We start from the raw sequence: 17,528 nt of genomic DNA on the forward strand, positions 1-17,528 counted from the left end.
TGTAAGGCCTTCACTATGATATGATTCCTTTTTAACAATGAAACTTGGGCACTCATGGGAAAACACTTCAAATGTGTTATGTATTTAATCTGCCACTCATTGTGCTGCTGAGTAGCACAGTCATCTTGCTGAGTAAGAGCAGTCTCTCAGATGGATTGCATCCACTTGTGACCTGATGATATGTCACAGATCTGGGATAAGCCTATTATAGGGTTCATCACCAGAAACCTCATTATCACATTCATTTACAACAATGTTTCAGTAATACTGCTTCCAGCAGCGACATTCTTCTCGGACATGAATTGTCAGATGCTCAAGGGATTGTGAACATGCAGATTGTCATGTGGAAGCAACCACAAGTTGTCACTACAACTTTTACCTCTTCTTGAACAAAGCAAACACCGCAAGATCGCTTTGTAGACTTGCTGGGTGGTCGTCAGGTCCTGTGACAAGAACTCGCAGTGGACGATGGCCCACACATTGAAGGCAATTAATATGACGTTGACTGTCCTGCTTTCTTCAGCTTTGGCTTCGTCAGACTCTCAAAGCTCCTTGACTCATCATGTACTGTAGCTTCTCATTGGTTTTATCATCACTCACTCTGCTCATTGCTTGACGACCTGACCGTGGATAAAATGTCGATGCTTACTGAGATCTGAGGACACAGTTACCATATTTACTCCAGGGTGATTACATTGAAGCTGAGAACTTGTAGTTTGTGGTTTGGCTTGATATATATATATATATTGTGACACTTGTATAAACTATTTGCAAAATATGCATTGGTGATACAGCTCTAATTCAGATGATTTATGTTTTGTATCTTTTCCTGATAACCTATGGCCTTCAAACTCCCCCAAAAAATAAAAAAACAATGATTTGTGAGCCCATTCAACAGAACCAACTTCTTCTCTTCTTTTACCGCTGCAGCAGCAGCCGAAGAGGTAGCAGCAGCAGAAGAAGAAGGTCTTCTGACTTCAAGGCAAAGTACGCTCAAGGGAAACAAATTATATTTTGTTTCCCGACTTGTGTTAATTAACCACATAATAGAAAATTCGATAAAGGCACGTTTTCTCACTTTTAAATGAAAAACGGGAGGCGACTTATTCCAGTTCAATTGAGACAGCAACACTACCTCCTAGTGGATGGAGGAGGGAAGGGCCCTTCCACGTGTGAATATATGGAACCTGTACGTGTGAATGCTGCGTGATATTTGTCTGAAAAATAAATGTGTGCCCGCTGATCCACAAACATGCATGATAAATGCACACACATAATTTTTTTTTTTTTTAAACCTGCGTAAATCGAGGATATTTCAGTATTTGTGCATTTGAAGAGGAAAAAAAAACGTAGATCACAGACACATTTGTGAATATAAAAAACACATGACGTGAATAATTTTGAGACAAATCTCTCCCCGTACAGTTACAGTAGCCTATGTGTCTCAGGCCATGACTAGGTTTGGTGTTTTAATGACCTTTGACATTGTACAGTACACTGATGATGAAGTAGTATTTTGTAGCTTCTCTTTTGTAGATACTATTTATTCAGGCCTAACTGTTGTGGGTGTTGCTCTCAATGGGCTGTGTGTTGTGTTGTCACAAAATCAAACAAAACTCCTGCGGGCAGGTTTGTCTGGTGGTGCTCAAAAAGGTAATTCAATTCAACAAAAAATGAAAAGGCAAATTAAGTACTAGGAAAAACAAAAAATGCTTTATTGACAAAAGTCCCAAATAAAAAAACATACAGTAGGATTAACAGGACTTGGACTGAGGGAGCAAACAAACGTACAGGAAACGAGACTGGGCACCAAACACACACACACTAACGAGACGAGAGACACCTGGACATACACACATGTGGCTGAGGGAGCTGATTGGATGACACAAGGTGCCAGAGTGGCAAACACAGGTGGACATGATAAAACGTAACGAGGTAAACAATGACAAAAGGAACACAGAGAACACACGACAACTAAAATCTAACCAAAACTAAGGCCCCGTCCAGACGGAAACAATGCCGGCTTCGTTCCTCAAACAAATCTCATATACACAGACGCGTTACAAGACTTGCGTGTGTCCAAAAGAAGACGCCGAGGACGTTTAACAGCTGTAATATATATGCCAAGTCTGGAGCGGCGCTGCAGCACAGGCACAGGGAGTTAACGGAAAGTTTTTTAGAAGAATCAGCAAAGGAGGCATTGCAATTTACAGAACAAACATGGCTTTGCATGTATCAAAATGACATGAAAAAGACGAATACGGTAGACGTGACAATGGCGGGTGAGTCAAGTACAACGCCGCTTGTTGAACGTGGCGTGGGAATAAAGAAGCTAAATATTTTGCTGCATAAGCAAGCTAAGGAGGCTGCGCAAAACGACTACAACACGGCTGTCCGCCATTGTTGTCGACAGAATGACGGTTTGCACGCAATCACGCGAGAATTGCCGCATACGTCATCAATCTGCGACAATGCGTCGTCATCGAGCTGCGACCATGACATCATCACTAGAGGAGTATGCTGCATATGGTGTCCAGACGGAGGCGTACGGGGCGCGTATTGAAATCTTTCAACTCTGGAGCCCGGTTTCAAAAGTGATCGGTTTCAAGCTCCGAAACCGCACAGTCATGTGGACGAACGGCCTAAACGGTAAGAAACTTGTGAGGATACATTGAAACGGGCTTTCGTGTGGACAGGGCCTTAAAGTAACAATCACGGACCATGACACCTGCATCATTAATAATATTAGCCAGCCAGACGGGACCGGTGGTCAGTAGCACTGGCCTTCACCTACGTGACCTTACTTGGCAGCGACCATCTGTTGATGTGTCATTGAGCAAGAAAGCAAATCCTGTAGTGATGTTTGAATCTTAGCTTGGAAAGACAGTAGAAACTCTAAGTTTAGTAATAGGTTGTTTGGACCTCAAGTTTTGGAGTACATAGCCAGTGGGATAAATTCAAAAGTATATGATAATAATGATGGAAATGGTAACAATGTAATGTATTGAATGATGACATCCAGCACACGCCCACGTCTGCAGACATCCTTCCACCAACAAATTCGGCAAACAAAATATCAGATGTGCCAAGCACATGTCAAAGGACCCATCCTCTGTACTTGTCTATAAAAACAGAGCCCCGCATGTTGTTTCGCTCACTAAAACGTTTAAACGTCAAGTAGTGAGGGTTTCCATTCCAAAACAGAGCTCAAGTGACTGTTCCCATAAGTCTACATTATTTGTAACTTGATTGATGCTCACGAATATGTGTCCTGAAGATACACTTTTGATGATTATCCTCCTCCTTCCAGTGGAATATTGTCTCTGTTTTTATCAGTTACATACACTGACTTTATTCAAAATATCTGTGTTTTTTTTGGTGTCATTATTTACCATTAAGCCTTTTTTTTTGTCTCCCCACAGGCATTCAGCGCTATCCTGGTTACCATGGTGATTCTTCTCAACATTGGAATGGCTGTTTTGTTTATCCACTTTTTTATTTAAGAATAACATTGTTTTGGGAATGAGGCTATACTATAAACTTGTATAGTTATTATAAGGGATGTGCTGTCCCTTCGTGTTCCTGGGAAAATGACTGCAACCACCTGAAGAGGACATCGAGGGCTACAATCCATTTTAGCTCCAAACATTTGGGCTAAAGTTGGCTCATTTGCAAGTGTGTTCAAATCTTAGTCCAGCTAAGGTGAAGGCGACACTGCAGTGCAGAGCCCAATGACGTGGATGTAAGAAGGGTACACCAGCTTCAGTCAATGGGCTGCGTAATACGGTCCAGAAACTGGACTAAAGTGAGCTTCGGTAGTTCACATATTGACTGAAATTGGTCTGATTGCCAGGCCATGGCATTACAGCAAGTAATGCCCACTTCCAAGTCTGAAGACACAATATATACCTTTTTCATCTTCAAATCCTAGTTTACAACAGATTTCTAATATTTCTTTATGAACATTTTCGCTCATGTATAATATGTTGATGGATATAATATTTATTTTGTAAACTTGACTCTATATGACTCCAGCCTTTTGGTTCTTCCGCCTGCCCTATTTCTTTCATCTCTGTCAGGAGAGACAAATGCAGGAACTGAATCACAGCACCACCTAGATACGCTCTCGGAGGCTGCCTATCCGTGTAACCTGGGCATGCACACACACTCTTGGCTTGTTTCCCATCCCACTCTTTCATTTGACATCATCTGTGTGTGAGTAAAGTGCATGACTACGGTGTGCCTCCACAAAGCCATTGTATGTGTGTTTGTCTCATGAGGACATGCTCTCTATTCATCCACATCCAGCTTACCACCATTTTCCCGGCAGCGACGCTCTCTGTGTCTTTCCCTCCTACTCGTTCCCACCTCCATGCGCACGAGTCATTGACCTGTGCTTCCTGTGAGTTGGTGGTAGTTTAGGACAGACCCTCCTTGGCATATCTTAAAACCTGTTGTACAACTGGCAGAGGCTTTTAGAGACAATAATCAAGTGTGGATGTGACAATACTAAACACATCCCGGCAGTTTTTTGGTGAGTGGCGCGATACAAATTAAGGGATTTTTGGGCTTTTGGGTGAAATAGCAGAATGATCCTAATATGCACGATAATCTTTACAAAATAATTTGATTTCACCGTCTCTAAACTTTTAAATCCATGTCCAACACTTCTTTTTATTTTTTAGTAGTATTGCAACAGCAGTTTGATCGGAAAATCAACCCATGGTTTTCGTGGTTCAATTAAAATTGGCATTTAAAGAGGAAGTTAACCCCCAAAATATTTTTCTTGACAATAATATGTTCTATGCAGCCACACTAGTCCAAATACGATGTTCTGATTAATATTGTGTTAGTGGAATATGAGCGTCAAAATCCAGCAGTTTTTTATCAATATCAGATGGCGGCTATTTTGCCTCTTGCTGTCAAGTGAAAATTACATCACAGTTGCTCAGGGCTCAGGAAACACCCAATCACAGCTCAGCTTCAGAAAACAGTTGAGCTGTGATTGGTCGTTGCATGTGTCCTGAGCAACTGTGATGTCATCTTCAGTCGACAGCAAGTGGCAAAATGGCCGCCCCTTGAGATGGTAAATACAGCTGGATTTTGCTGCATAACTCGTATTCCATAAATGTAATATCAATCAGAACGTCATGTTTAGACTAGTGACGTCACATATGAAATATTATTGCCAAGGTTGACTTCCCTTTTAAACAGTCCTCCTAGTTTCCATTTTGACATCATTTTGAGACCAAGACAACACCGAGCGATTGATTTATCAGTAGAGACTTTCAATGGCTATTTTTCACACGGGCAACTGGCCACTGAGCTTGGAGCGTCAAAAAGTATCATCGGAACCAGAATCTTTGTCAGTGTACAATGTGCACTGCACACATCCTTATAGGCAGCTGTTGAGGCTGAATGCAAGAAGAGGTGGAGCCCTACTCTGACTCTTGTTGGGTGCTCACAGAGGAAGTCCTTTCTCAAAAGATTGTTTAATTTAGATGTCATCTTATTTGGAATTATTGTATTAAATGCGGAGCTGAAGTCGATGGAAGGATGCCTTGTTTTTCTGTTCCAAATGTGTCAGGATTGTGTGTAAAGCTCGGGCTGTAGCATCACCAGGTGACCTGTTTTCCCTGCGGAGCAAATTAGTGGGGGTCAAATGAGGGCAACAGTCCCTGGGTGATGTCACATGTGTCTTCTGACCAGCTTCTCAAAATCTTCAGAATTACTGCAGTGGAGTTAGAAAGACACTTAAGGTACTGATGGGGAGACTTTTTTGGAATAGGCGTCATGGTTGAGGACCTCAGGTGAGATGGAATAGCGGCCCGTGTTAAGGACTTGTTGAATATTTTAGGTAAAATAAAAGACAAGACAATCAGTAAGCTTGTCTGTATGATCTTTTAGTAGCCTGCTTGTGACGCATCAGGTCGAGAGGAGTGTAAACTGGTAACATAAACAGGAATATGTGTTTGGAGTGGCTCAGGTGGTGTGATGGTATAGCCCTTCATATCTGTTTAACATTCAAGTTGACTTTATTTTGTACCCCCCTGTGAACTTAACAGGCTGGTGGAATCTGGGACATATTACTATTAAATCCACATGACTAAAATCCCCCACAAGTATGTGTACTTCCTCTGGGTAAGCTAATGGAGAGAGCTAAAGGCTAAGTTAGCATTTCCATCCATCATACACATTACTGAAGCACTGATGAAAAGTCACGGGGGTCTGTGAATCGGTAACTATCGACATACTTGGAGAGGAGGTTGCAATAGAGATTTGAGTTACAGTAAAGAATAAAACTGGACGTCCGTGGAAATGTATTGGTTGATTAATGGCTCAAACATTTGTGAAATTTGCAAGTTATGCAAAAAGCAATGGAACAATGAGCAAGACGAAATGGGCATTTAAAAATCAAATTAAGTTGACCTGTAGTTAGTAGTGCATATAGGTTTCATAATGAAATTTCATCCAAAAGCCTAACACCACTGAATTTTTCTTCTTTTTTTTTTGCAGTGAATGCAGAATTGAATCTAAAGACCGCAACAAAATGTGTTAAGCAACATGTCTGATGAAGTACGCCAACATATTTATTGTTTTTGGAGTAGGTATTGGCATAGTTATCAATTAATTGATCATTAAGAATTCCATCGATTGTGGAACTCAAGATTGCTTATTCGCATATTGAACAAAAGTAAAATGGCGTGCACTAACATGGCTGCAAGCAGCGAAAATGCTGCCACTATTGAAAATTGAGCTACGAGGAGTTAAGGCAGCTCCACCGGGCAGCATTATTCTGCTAAGTATGACACTTGCACTAAAATACATGTTCCGGTCATCAGTAGATGTCCTTATTGCATTCAAAAGCAACAAAAAGTGAGACTTTTATTGATTAATTGATCATTACTGTTAATTCCAGCCCGTATTTCATATGGGATTTGTTTTGTTAAATCCCAATGCATGCTTGTGTATTAATTCCATAGTTTTATTTTAATTGTTTTTGTTTGTTTGTGTGTGTTTTTTGAGTGGCAGTGCAGGAAATATGTCACATTAAACAACAATGCAAAGAGGACATCTGAGTCAAAATTCACCTTCTGTTCATGTTATGCTTTGTTTATTAGCTGAGCAGGGCTTGAATTACAAAAATGCACAAATATCTTAGGTCACTTTAAATTCATTAAAATATTAGTCATCAAAACAACAACTCTAGTAAAGGCCTGAGACATTTGCACATAACCGTAGTGTTGTTCAATTGTTGTACAAAACAATGACCAGGTTCAAAGTGTGGGTTTTAACGTTTCTCCGTAATCATAAGATTCAATGACAGTCTAAAGTGCTTTAGTGTATTTTAATGGAATTCATGACTGCATACAAGAGATTTGTCTCTAAAATCCATCTGGCAGATCAGACTCTGTACTTATTTGCAAGTTTGCATTCGTGAAAGGTCACGGGAGTGTCTAAACAAACGTTTGCGCATCCTCCCAACGTGATGAGATAAGAAGTCTGTGCCACAAGCCACCGGCAACTCTTTCAGGGGGCATTGAGCTGCTGCTGCGTTTCTGGCCGACAGCAGCCTCATCTCAGCTGTTGTCTCATTTCTGTCATTTCTCCCCATCCTTCATGTGTTAAAACCAGGAGACCGATATATTAATTGCATTCATTTGGGTCCTCGACTGACAAAGGTTCTGCTGTTTGTCGTCAGCCTGGTGACGATGCACCTGTTACACTGCAGCATGTCAAGCATGCCAAACTCTCTCAATAGTTTGAAATTGTTTTTTTTTCTTCCTATCCTTCTCCTGTTTTCTTTATTTCTGGGAATTACTCTGTTTTGGTTTTGTTTCACGTGGAGAAATTAAAGTGTTTAAAATAAAAATGACTATTCAGAGTTGTGTTTTTACTGTGAGTGTGAGTGTAGAATATCTACGGAGATGGTTAATATAACAACCTGTAAGAGAAGATGTTTTTTTTTTGTCCCCCCCCCAAGGGTCAAGCGCGCTCAGTGACAGTAAAGACCAGGGGGGGGGGGGGGGATAAATCGTTGAGGAAAAGCTGAACTAACAGATTCAAATATTATGCCAAAACCAACACATAATTGACCAAACTAACAGTATTCCTGGGTTTCATTTTCAGTCAAACGAATGGCCTATTGGGTATCGCGTGGCTTTAAACATGAAGATTTGCTTCCATCTACTGGTGACAAATTCAAATTACAGCATAACGACCTCCGACAACTACAAAAGACATGCAGTACTTCCGTGGGCCACATTTGAAAAAAATACCGACTGGCCAGATCATTCGTAGATGAGGTGATAATGTGTAAAAATAGTTTAAAATATTGAATAAAGTATCTCCCTATCTTTGTTTTAATTTTAATAAGTTGAATTGTGCTTAAACTAATCAATTACTATTTAATGAAATACACTGTATAGCCCACTAAAATGTACATGTAAAATAGTTTATATTACTAATATTTAAAGCAATGCCGTCATTTGTGAGACACGGCCACGTAAACGTTATTACCATGCATGAACAATAACAGAATGCACATTCAATCAAGAGCTAAGGCTATAACTATGGGCTATGAAATGACATTTCTTGTTCGTTACAAATTTAAGAGACTTAAAATAATTGTCAGTTTCAATCAAAAATAATTTGAATAAGGGTTTCAAGTTTACCAATGTACATTTATGGATCTAAAATGTTCTCAATAAAACACACAAATTAACCAAAGTTGCCCCAATTTTAAAAAAAATCAAGTTCTTACTTTACTGTTGCACAAAAGTGCATGAGAAAGCTGATCTTTTCCGCCGAGCACTGAACCAATCAAGAAAGCGCAAATGATTGTAGACAGAACTATTAGCCAATCAAAGTCGAGGTTTTTAAGAAGTGGGCGTTTCTTGCATCCAGCGTTGGATAATGTTATAGCCAGCTGTTATTTTCTTCAACATATCTCGAGCCACGACAGGATGAAGACACTAGACAGCGACAACAACATACACACAAATTCATACAGTGGGGCGTCCTTTGTGGTCCTTCGATAAAGTCCTTCGATAAATTACTTTCCCGCACGGTTACGTCACAAGTTAGCGTTGTTTTCTGAACTTTTGGCAGCAGTTGATTGACAAACGTTATCTTCGGCACAAACTTGGAGCCACAGTTGATAACATGGCTGATATCAGGATGGTTGAATGTGACTTCTTGAATGACAGAAGAAGGCGGTGACTGTTCGGAAGGCAAGCTTGAGGGCAGTTTCTTCGGCTGTCAGTGGAGCTGCGGTCCGACCGGCGGAGGGGGACCAGGCGGAGGGTTGTCCTGAACACAAAGTAGAATACTTGAAGTGGAACGACGAGGATTTTTTTTCTTCTTCTTTTTCTGGAGAGAAACAATCGAAGTGTGACACGAGCACGAGAAGAGAACTCAGCTGTCACAGTTCTTCTGACTGCTCCCAGCTTTGTTTGTGAAATTCTCACTTGAAAAGACATTCCTTTTTTTCTTCTTTTTTTTTAAGCTTCAGACGAACTGTCAGTGGATGTGTGAGTATGGTGGAGAGTCGGACCCATGTCCAAAGGGAAGGAGTGTACCTCTGGTTCTCTTCCCTCTCATCTGCCCAGAGAGCCCAATTCCTGTGTGGCCTGCTGGACCTCTGTGTCCCCATCGAGCTTCGCTTCCTCGGCTCCTGCCTGGAGGACTTGGCGCGTAAGGACTACCATTCGCTCCGGGATGCAGAGATCAAAGCCAACAACCCCACCGATTTATCTGGACTAACCAACATCACGGACGAGGTGGTGCGGAGTAAGCTGCTGGTGTCCCTCGCCTTGCTTGGCTCGGACAACCGGGAGGCGGCGGGGGTTCTGTACCAAACGTTGACGCATATAGACACGGTGATCAACAACTACGGGCTGGCCTTAAACGACGGAAGGGCCGAGGAGCAATTTCTGTTGCTTTTTACCATGGCATCCAACCACCCGGCTTTCAGCTTCCACCAGAAACGGGTTCTGATGCAGCAACTCGGCCAGATCCAGGATGTCTTGCAGGTGAGGGCCAAGTGTGCATCTGTGGGCCACATGTCTCTAGTCTATGGAATGATTGTCAAAGTAACAAAGCCACAGTACACCCATGGAATGTATAGATAAGATAAAAAAACGGATGGAATTTTTAAAGTAAATTATCTGTAAATCCAGTGAGACGTTATCTTTGTAAATGCATTTTATTTTGATGCAGCTTTTGTAGATAGTTCAGGGACACCTAATGCTGCGGTTGGTGTTTATTAAACAGTTTTGGAATACTGTACTAGTGTACTGGTTAGTCTACATGCCTTAGTGCGGAGGTCGTGGGTTTGAATTTGGGATCCGGCCATGGAGTTTGCATGTTCTTTCCGTGGTTGCATGGGTTTTCTCCGGTTTCCACTCACATTCCAAAAAACATGCATGGTAGGTTAATTTATGGTACAGGCTCCAGCGCAGAATTGAAATTTATAAAACAGTAAGTGCATTTATTGAAACATTTTGTACAAATAGCAAAACTTCATGGTTCCCATGCAAAAGCTATTTTCTTTCTCAAAATCCTGAGTACTAGTGGTCCTCCAATCAATTGAGTGTGATTTCTGTGTAAAAGTACGTGATCGGCATACGTCGATCATGCCTTTCATTGCCAAACACCACAGCTCATACATAGCAGCCTGCAGCCAACTAGAGACCAGCCTGCGTGCAGTGTAGCGTCCTCTCCCCCATTCACTGCACATGTTACAGATCAAACTACAGTATAGTAACTGAGTGAATATAATCAGTTTTAATCATGTCCCAATTAATAAAGGGATGGAAATTTGGAAATGTTAACTAAAGTTTATAAAACCAATTGGTAGAAATGTATTATTACGCATGAGCTGTGTAAAATGCAAAATTACAGGTTTGTCAAAATCAATGACAGCCCACCTGTTAGCAAGCAGACCTAGGTTGTGTAAATTATATGTGTGTAGGTGAAAGCTGCTTCCTTGACTGACATCAGGAAGGTTTTTGTGATGTTTGCAAAAGCAAAGGTAAGGTAGATAAATCGTTTCTTTTAGGTAATCTAGTAGTGGAAGGATTGGGCCTTTTCTTATTAAATTGAGATGATTTGTGGCTGTATAGCGAGTTGATTTCGCTGAAATCCACCCATCAATCCAAACATTTTCTCCTCATTAGCTTATTTTTGGCTTGAGGTGGTATACACCCATACAGTATCACCAACCAATTGCAGGACTGCTACAGACAATCATCTGCAACTCACACACCTTTGAACAATTCAGAGTCTTAAGTTAAGATATGATAAGATGCATGAGTTTGAAATGTGGGAGGTAGCTGGAATACATGGATGCGAGCACAGAGCTAACATGCAGCTGAAACTGATCATGATCAAATTTACGAATTAGGCATGTCATGGCAACGGTAGTTGACGCTCTAATAGAGCTGTGCAATTAATCAAAATTAAATTACAATTTTAATTATTACACTCCACAATTACAAAATTGGCATAATCGTCAGGTGGCAGAAGATGGATGGATAGATGAATGGCATAAATATGGACAAAAATAAAATATTAATACTAATTGTGAGTTGTTTAAATGTATATATTTATACCTTTTTTATTTAAAATAACCAATTTAATCACTCTTGTTTGCTCCAGAGGAAACTTGCATAATTATAGTGTTTCAAAGAAATTTATTTGTCTTAATATTTTTTTATGTTTAAACATTTTCTTGTTTTGAACCAAAAACCAAATCGTCCTCCCAATCGTGATTTCAGTTATTACCATATGAATCATGATTAATATTTTCTTCCTAATCGGGCAGCATAAAAGAGCTTAGCTCTAAGGTTGAACAATCTGTTCTGGTATCGCGGCCAACTTCTGATATTTGGTGAGACATGTTTGAAATAATGGAAATAGAAATAATCCATCAAACTGTTTCCATCAGATTGTACTACATAAGACTTTAATAGGGATTGGCGAGTACGGGCCGATACCAGGCCTTATCTCAAGTTATTGGTGCTCAGGGCGGCGGCCGACCATATTGTGGCTGTTTTACGATCAGGATTGGAATAATAAATCAGAAGAACAGGAAAAGCCAAGGCCATTAAAAGTTTCAAAAATACTTGTAGTATCACTACTTGGTATTGGTTACTACACAAGAGGTGACTACTTGTACTGATATGGGCCTTAAAAAAAGTGGTATTGAAGCTCACATAACAATGTAGAGCTGCAAAAAATACTGTACGCTTGGCTTGCGAGGCACTTCATAATTCTTATATAAAAATTTATTGTTCAACACTGCCCTTGGCATCATATGACATAGATGTTCAGATAGATCGATAGAAAAGCTTCTCTGCTCATTCGCTTTTTCAAAGGGCAACAGAGAACTTTGCAAAAGTAGACACGTTTTTTTCATTCATCTCATGTACTGTATATTTTGGATATTTTAGGTGAGCTATGGAGGTGCGGGCGTTGAGGGTCAAGAAGCAGGCCCATGTGGCCATCAAGTGGCTCTGTCTTACACTCAGCTGCATCACCACTATGCCCAGCATAGTGTGTCCTTACCTGGCCCGGCCTCTTTGTCTCCCTCTGGCTGCTCGCTGCCTGACACAAGTGCTGCCTCCTTGCCTGTGTCCGCTGCTCAACTCTGTCATTCACCCTGCACCTGTTGGCACAAGGTAGGATGTTGAGCATCTGCAAGTTTCATTCATACTCATATAGGTTTAAGGATGGAGTACAGTCACAAGAAGTCAGTTAAAAAACGTGTATATTTAAGACTGGCTCCACTGATTGACTGCAATGCAGAAAGGGAAGTCAAATTGTTAACATCTACCAGCTGTTTCCAGATCCGATGTTCAAATTCATCTGACACTTGATCGTCTTTTTTACTCTGGCATGTGACCTCAATATGTGACCTAATGCTAGAGCTCAGTACAGACGCTCCCCTACTTACGAACATTCGAGTTACGAACAACGGTACATACGAACATTTCTGCCCGTACAGTATGTCGAAAAATGTTCGGAAAGAGATGCTGTAAGTTAGATTTTGTATTGCGCGTAGTGCTTCTTTCCGCCGCTAATACCGACGCTTGGCGCTGTGAGAGCTCATTGGAGGCTGAGCAACGTGTCGAGGAGGAGGAGGAAGAAAACGCCGGTCCCCATGAAGCAGGAAATAACTTTCGAAGCCGATTCCAGCGACGACGAAGAATCTCTCATGATATAAAATCCTCCTCTTCCTCCTCCTCCATCATCTCCTTAAGCATCGAGTACATCTTCCAAAAGTAAGTTAAACTTCATTTTATTTATCTTATTACGTACATGTACATATTGTGTGTGTGTCTCTCGCTCTCTCTCTCTAACATACGTAGTACAGTACAGTACTGTACGTATTCTCTCCATTTTATTAAAAGTTTTTTCCAGTACAAACCAATGCAGGTTACTTGTACAAGCCTTAAACGTACTTATATAAACCTTCAATATACTTATATAGGCTTTAAACATAAATTATAATACAAAATATAGCACTGAAGCAACTTACGAACAAATTCACCTTACGAACGATCGTCCGGAACGTAACTCGTTCGTAAGGTGGGGAGCGTCTGTATTGTTCATTCGGTAATTTTACCGATTTGACATGTCATCATCGTTGCTCTTTTTTTTATTTTTAATTTTTCTATATTTTGTATGTGGGTGAGTATGTGCATGTGCGTGTGTATGTGTGTGTGTGCATGTGTGCGTGCGTGTGAGTGTGTACTCATTAGTTCACCTAAAACCTATTAAAAATTCCATACCGTTCACCTAAACCGAATACTTCAGAATCCAGCTAGTCGTGAGGTTGTCAGGAGACCCAAGGAAGGATCAAAGAAAAGAAAGGAAAGTGAAATTCAGCACCGACCAGACATTACCTACTACCCACCGGGTTAGTCTTTCACCAACCCCAGAAACATCTAAATTCCAACAAATTAGGGAGACCTCAAGAGACCAAAGGAGAGACTGAGGAAAGGAAGGAAGGATGTGACCTAATGCTAATGTATATGAGAATGTCATTTGCAAAGTTAATGCTCTTTTAGGGTAGAGAAAAAAATTGATGCAGTTCATCTGTGCTGTGGCACTAAAATTCCGTCTGAAAGGGACGTTCTGCAAAACTTCTGTAGACTTGTCTACAATTACATTGCGGTGTAAGGCATCCCATCTCCGTGGTCTGGCCATGACCAACTCCCTTTTTACTCTTATCATATGTACAGTATAGCGCTTTTGAATGATAGAAAAGCACCATATAAATTAGTGATAGACTAATTTGGAGGTGCTGATCTTCATCCCAACCGCCTCACACTCGCTCCAGTGAGAGTTGGAGATCACGGCTTGAAGAAGCCAACCACATTATCCGCAAAAAGTAGAGACGCAATGTTGAGGCCACCAAACCGGACCCCCTGAACGCCTCGGCTGCACCTAGAAATTGTCCATAAAAGTTATGAACAGAATCAGTGACAAAGGGCAATCTTGGCGGAGTCCAAACCTCACTGGAAACAAATCCGACTTACTGCCGGCAATGTGGACCAAACTCTGACACCGGTCGTACAGGGACCGAACAGCCTGTATCAGGGGGCTTGGTACCCCGTACTCCTGAAGCAGGACTCCCCCCACAGGACTCCCCGAGGGACACGGTTGAATGCCTTCTCCCAGTCCACAAAGTACATGTAGACTGGTTGGGCGAACACCCATGCACCCTCGAAGACCTGCCGAGGGTGTAGACCTGGTCCACTGTTTCCGGGACCACTACCCCGATCTGCTAATCCAGAGGCACTGTCCCCGCTGTCCACGCAATGTTGTAGAGGCATGTCAACCACGACAGCTCCACAACATCTAGAGCCTTTAGGAACTGCGGGCGGATCTCATCCACCCCTCGGGGCCCCTGCCACCGAGGAGCTTTCCAACCACCTCACTGACTTCGACCCCAGAGATAGGAGAGCCCACCTCAGAGTCCCCAGACTCTGTTTCCTCAAAGGAAGACGTGTCAATGCAATTGAGGAGGTCTTTGAAGTATTCTCCCTCCCGACTCACAACGTCCCGAGTCGAGGTCAGCAGCGCCCCATCTCCACTATACACAAATCCTGATGAAAACCCTGAATTAATTACATTCGCAAGCATTCACCTGCTTTATTGGCTTGGATAATCGGCTCGGCCGATAATCGGGCTATCCCCAATATAAATTGCATTAAATTGGATCCAAGCCTTTGTATGTCTGTATGAAATGTGGATCTTGAGTTGGATAATGGTGAATATACTACAATAAGAGAGCCCCGTTTAATCCAGATGCTGTATTTTATTCTACCAATTTCAAAACATGCTTGAAAGGTTGCATGCAATGAGTCTTTGAGTGGGTTAAAACGTGAAGCAGTATCTGGCTTTGTCAGTTCTTGCCCAACATGCAAGGGATTACAGGTCAGTTTTCCACTTTGGGCAGTGTTGTGGAATTTTCAGTAGTAAGAAACAGTCTGGAAAACATTTTGTCTTTTGGGTTTCTTTATATTTGAAGCTTCAAATCCACACTAGTCTAACAGAGTAGTCTTCAAGATAGTGGTCTGTGAGAGAGTGCACAGTAAGAATCCTGGAAAGATTCTTTAGCTGCCTGGTTAGGGCTTTTGGGAGGAGAAAGGGAGGGTCAGCTAGACAGGAAAGCAAGCAGTCTGTTGCGAGCAGGCTTATCAGTCAAGGTCACTTTGATATTGCTTCATGTACAAGAAATGAAAAGCCCATTGCTAAAGAAAATACAGGTGTCCAAAATACAGTATAAACTTATGTTAATACGTGCTAAATAATTATTTTCCATGACGGCAGCTATGTTGAATAATTATATATATATTTTTTAATCAATCAGACATCCAATAATTACCTTAACACAACACTGCAAGAGAGATTCATAGAAAACATTTTTTTTCACCAACAGGACAGAAAGTGTAATTAATATGTACATTTCAAGTGACAAATACCCAAAATGACTAATTATACGCACAACTGTCTTCACAAGCGCACCTGGTCAAGACAACACAGAAGAAAACATTAATCAATTATACTTGTACAAGTATTTAATGTTACAAGTGAACTTTTTACCCCGCTGGCATGTGACCACATTACAGAAATGATTTTGCTTCATTATTTCTTTTAATGGCCGACACACCGCTAATGTAGTATATATAGACCAATGCTTTTTGTTGTTCCGATTTCAGTGGGGAGTTTACTGTAGTTTTCAAACTACTAGCAAGATTTGAATGTTGCCCCTCCTCTCTCCTCCCCATGGAGTCTCTGACCAAAGCCAAGCCTTTCACTGAGTCAAGATGAAGGTGCACGAGTCATGCACTTTAAGAACGTGCCGTTTTAAGCCAGGAATGCTACGTTGCTAGCATGACTTATTCATGATGGAGTGTTGTGTTGTTACACTTTTTTTCTTCTTTTTAACTTTTATTTCTTACCAGAGGTAGATAATCTGGCCAAGGAAACGGCTATTAATGTCAGGCCCTGGTGTCTTTTAGAATAATAATTCAAATTAAATAATAGTAGAGGCATAACATACATAGCAAAACGTTTTTTTTTTGTATGTGTGTGTGTTTTTTGTTTTGTTTTTAGACAGCAAACTCCCCTTTAAAGTGGGTTGAAGCGGGTGTGCTATCGGCATATTTTGATGAGGTTGAGCTCACATTGTAGGGGTACATCCAATCTGTCCGTTTACACTGCAGTTGCTTAGGGAGATATCCGATATGCTTTGGATTTTTATCCACATTTGGAAGAGGCCCGTTTATGATTCTGGATCGCCCTCCCTAGATTTAAATCAGGATTTAAATCTTGGACATTTTCTTCCTCCTGATCTTCCACATCTTTCTCAAAACTAAGAGCAGCATGCGAAATGTTTAAACATGAGTGAACAGTGAAGGGAAAGTACCCCGCTCAGAGTAGAGCATTTGTATTTAGTGTTTTGTTGCCCTTGGCTCCTGCTTACTGCAGCTCAGCACATTTCTCGTTGCTGAAATCAACCCTCTGTGGTTTGGTTCAGTGTGTGCGCGTCTCAAGTGAATCCCCAGTAAGTTGGAAATGCTGTCTCTCCCTCTGGGTCTCTTAGCGTAGCCTGAGAGTAAACCATTCAAATGGTTGTTACACTGCTTTTTCCCTACTGCAGCAGGCTTGACGTTGTTATTAAAGGCTGGAGGGATCTTTTAAGTTTTGACCTTAGCCCAGCATAAGCTACGAATCCGTCCACAAAACCGGGGTAAAACGGGGACAGAGCATGAGTCAATGTTTAGAAGACACAATTTATTCACATTAAACTTAATTAAAGTAATGTGTTTTAAATATGTTGCCTGTGTCCATAATAAAAAACATGTGTCTTCCGGTGTTTGTGGTGTGAGAGCAAGAGAGAAAGCCCAACCCATGTGATGTGGATGAGACTGTCCCAATAGCATGTTTAAAGCAGGCTTGGCTCAATATGCACCGCACGCACTACATGGGAGTCATTTTGTATGGTTTGGCTA

General features: G+C 41.3%; 2 protein-coding genes across 4 annotated transcripts in view; both read left to right on the forward strand.

The window, feature by feature from the left end:
- jph3b (junctophilin 3b) overlaps positions 1-7,876 on the forward strand; it is a 56,524-nt gene extending 48,648 nt beyond the window's left edge. For both annotated transcript variants that reach the window (XM_077567740.1, XM_077567739.1), the window contains one exon: positions 3,423-7,876. In XM_077567740.1, coding sequence (XP_077423866.1) covers positions 3,423-3,503 — 81 coding nt within the window. In that variant the 3' untranslated portion in view covers positions 3,504-7,876. The remainder of the gene's footprint in view (positions 1-3,422) is intronic.
- Positions 7,877-8,898: 1,022 nt separating this feature from the next.
- Positions 8,899-17,528, forward strand: part of zcchc14 (zinc finger, CCHC domain containing 14) — a 28,666-nt gene continuing 20,036 nt past the window's right edge. The window contains exons 1-2 of one of the 2 annotated variants that reach the window (XM_077569205.1): positions 8,899-10,034; positions 12,456-12,683. In XM_077569205.1, coding sequence (XP_077425331.1) covers positions 9,540-10,034; positions 12,456-12,683 — 723 coding nt within the window. In that variant the 5' untranslated portion in view covers positions 8,899-9,539. The remainder of the gene's footprint in view (positions 10,035-12,455; positions 12,684-17,528) is intronic. The other variant, XM_077569206.1, reaches the window with a different exon arrangement.

Source organism: Vanacampus margaritifer, chromosome 6, assembly GCF_051991255.1.
Source record: "Vanacampus margaritifer isolate UIUO_Vmar chromosome 6, RoL_Vmar_1.0, whole genome shotgun sequence".
Taxonomy (NCBI): Eukaryota; Metazoa; Chordata; class Actinopteri; order Syngnathiformes; family Syngnathidae; genus Vanacampus; species Vanacampus margaritifer.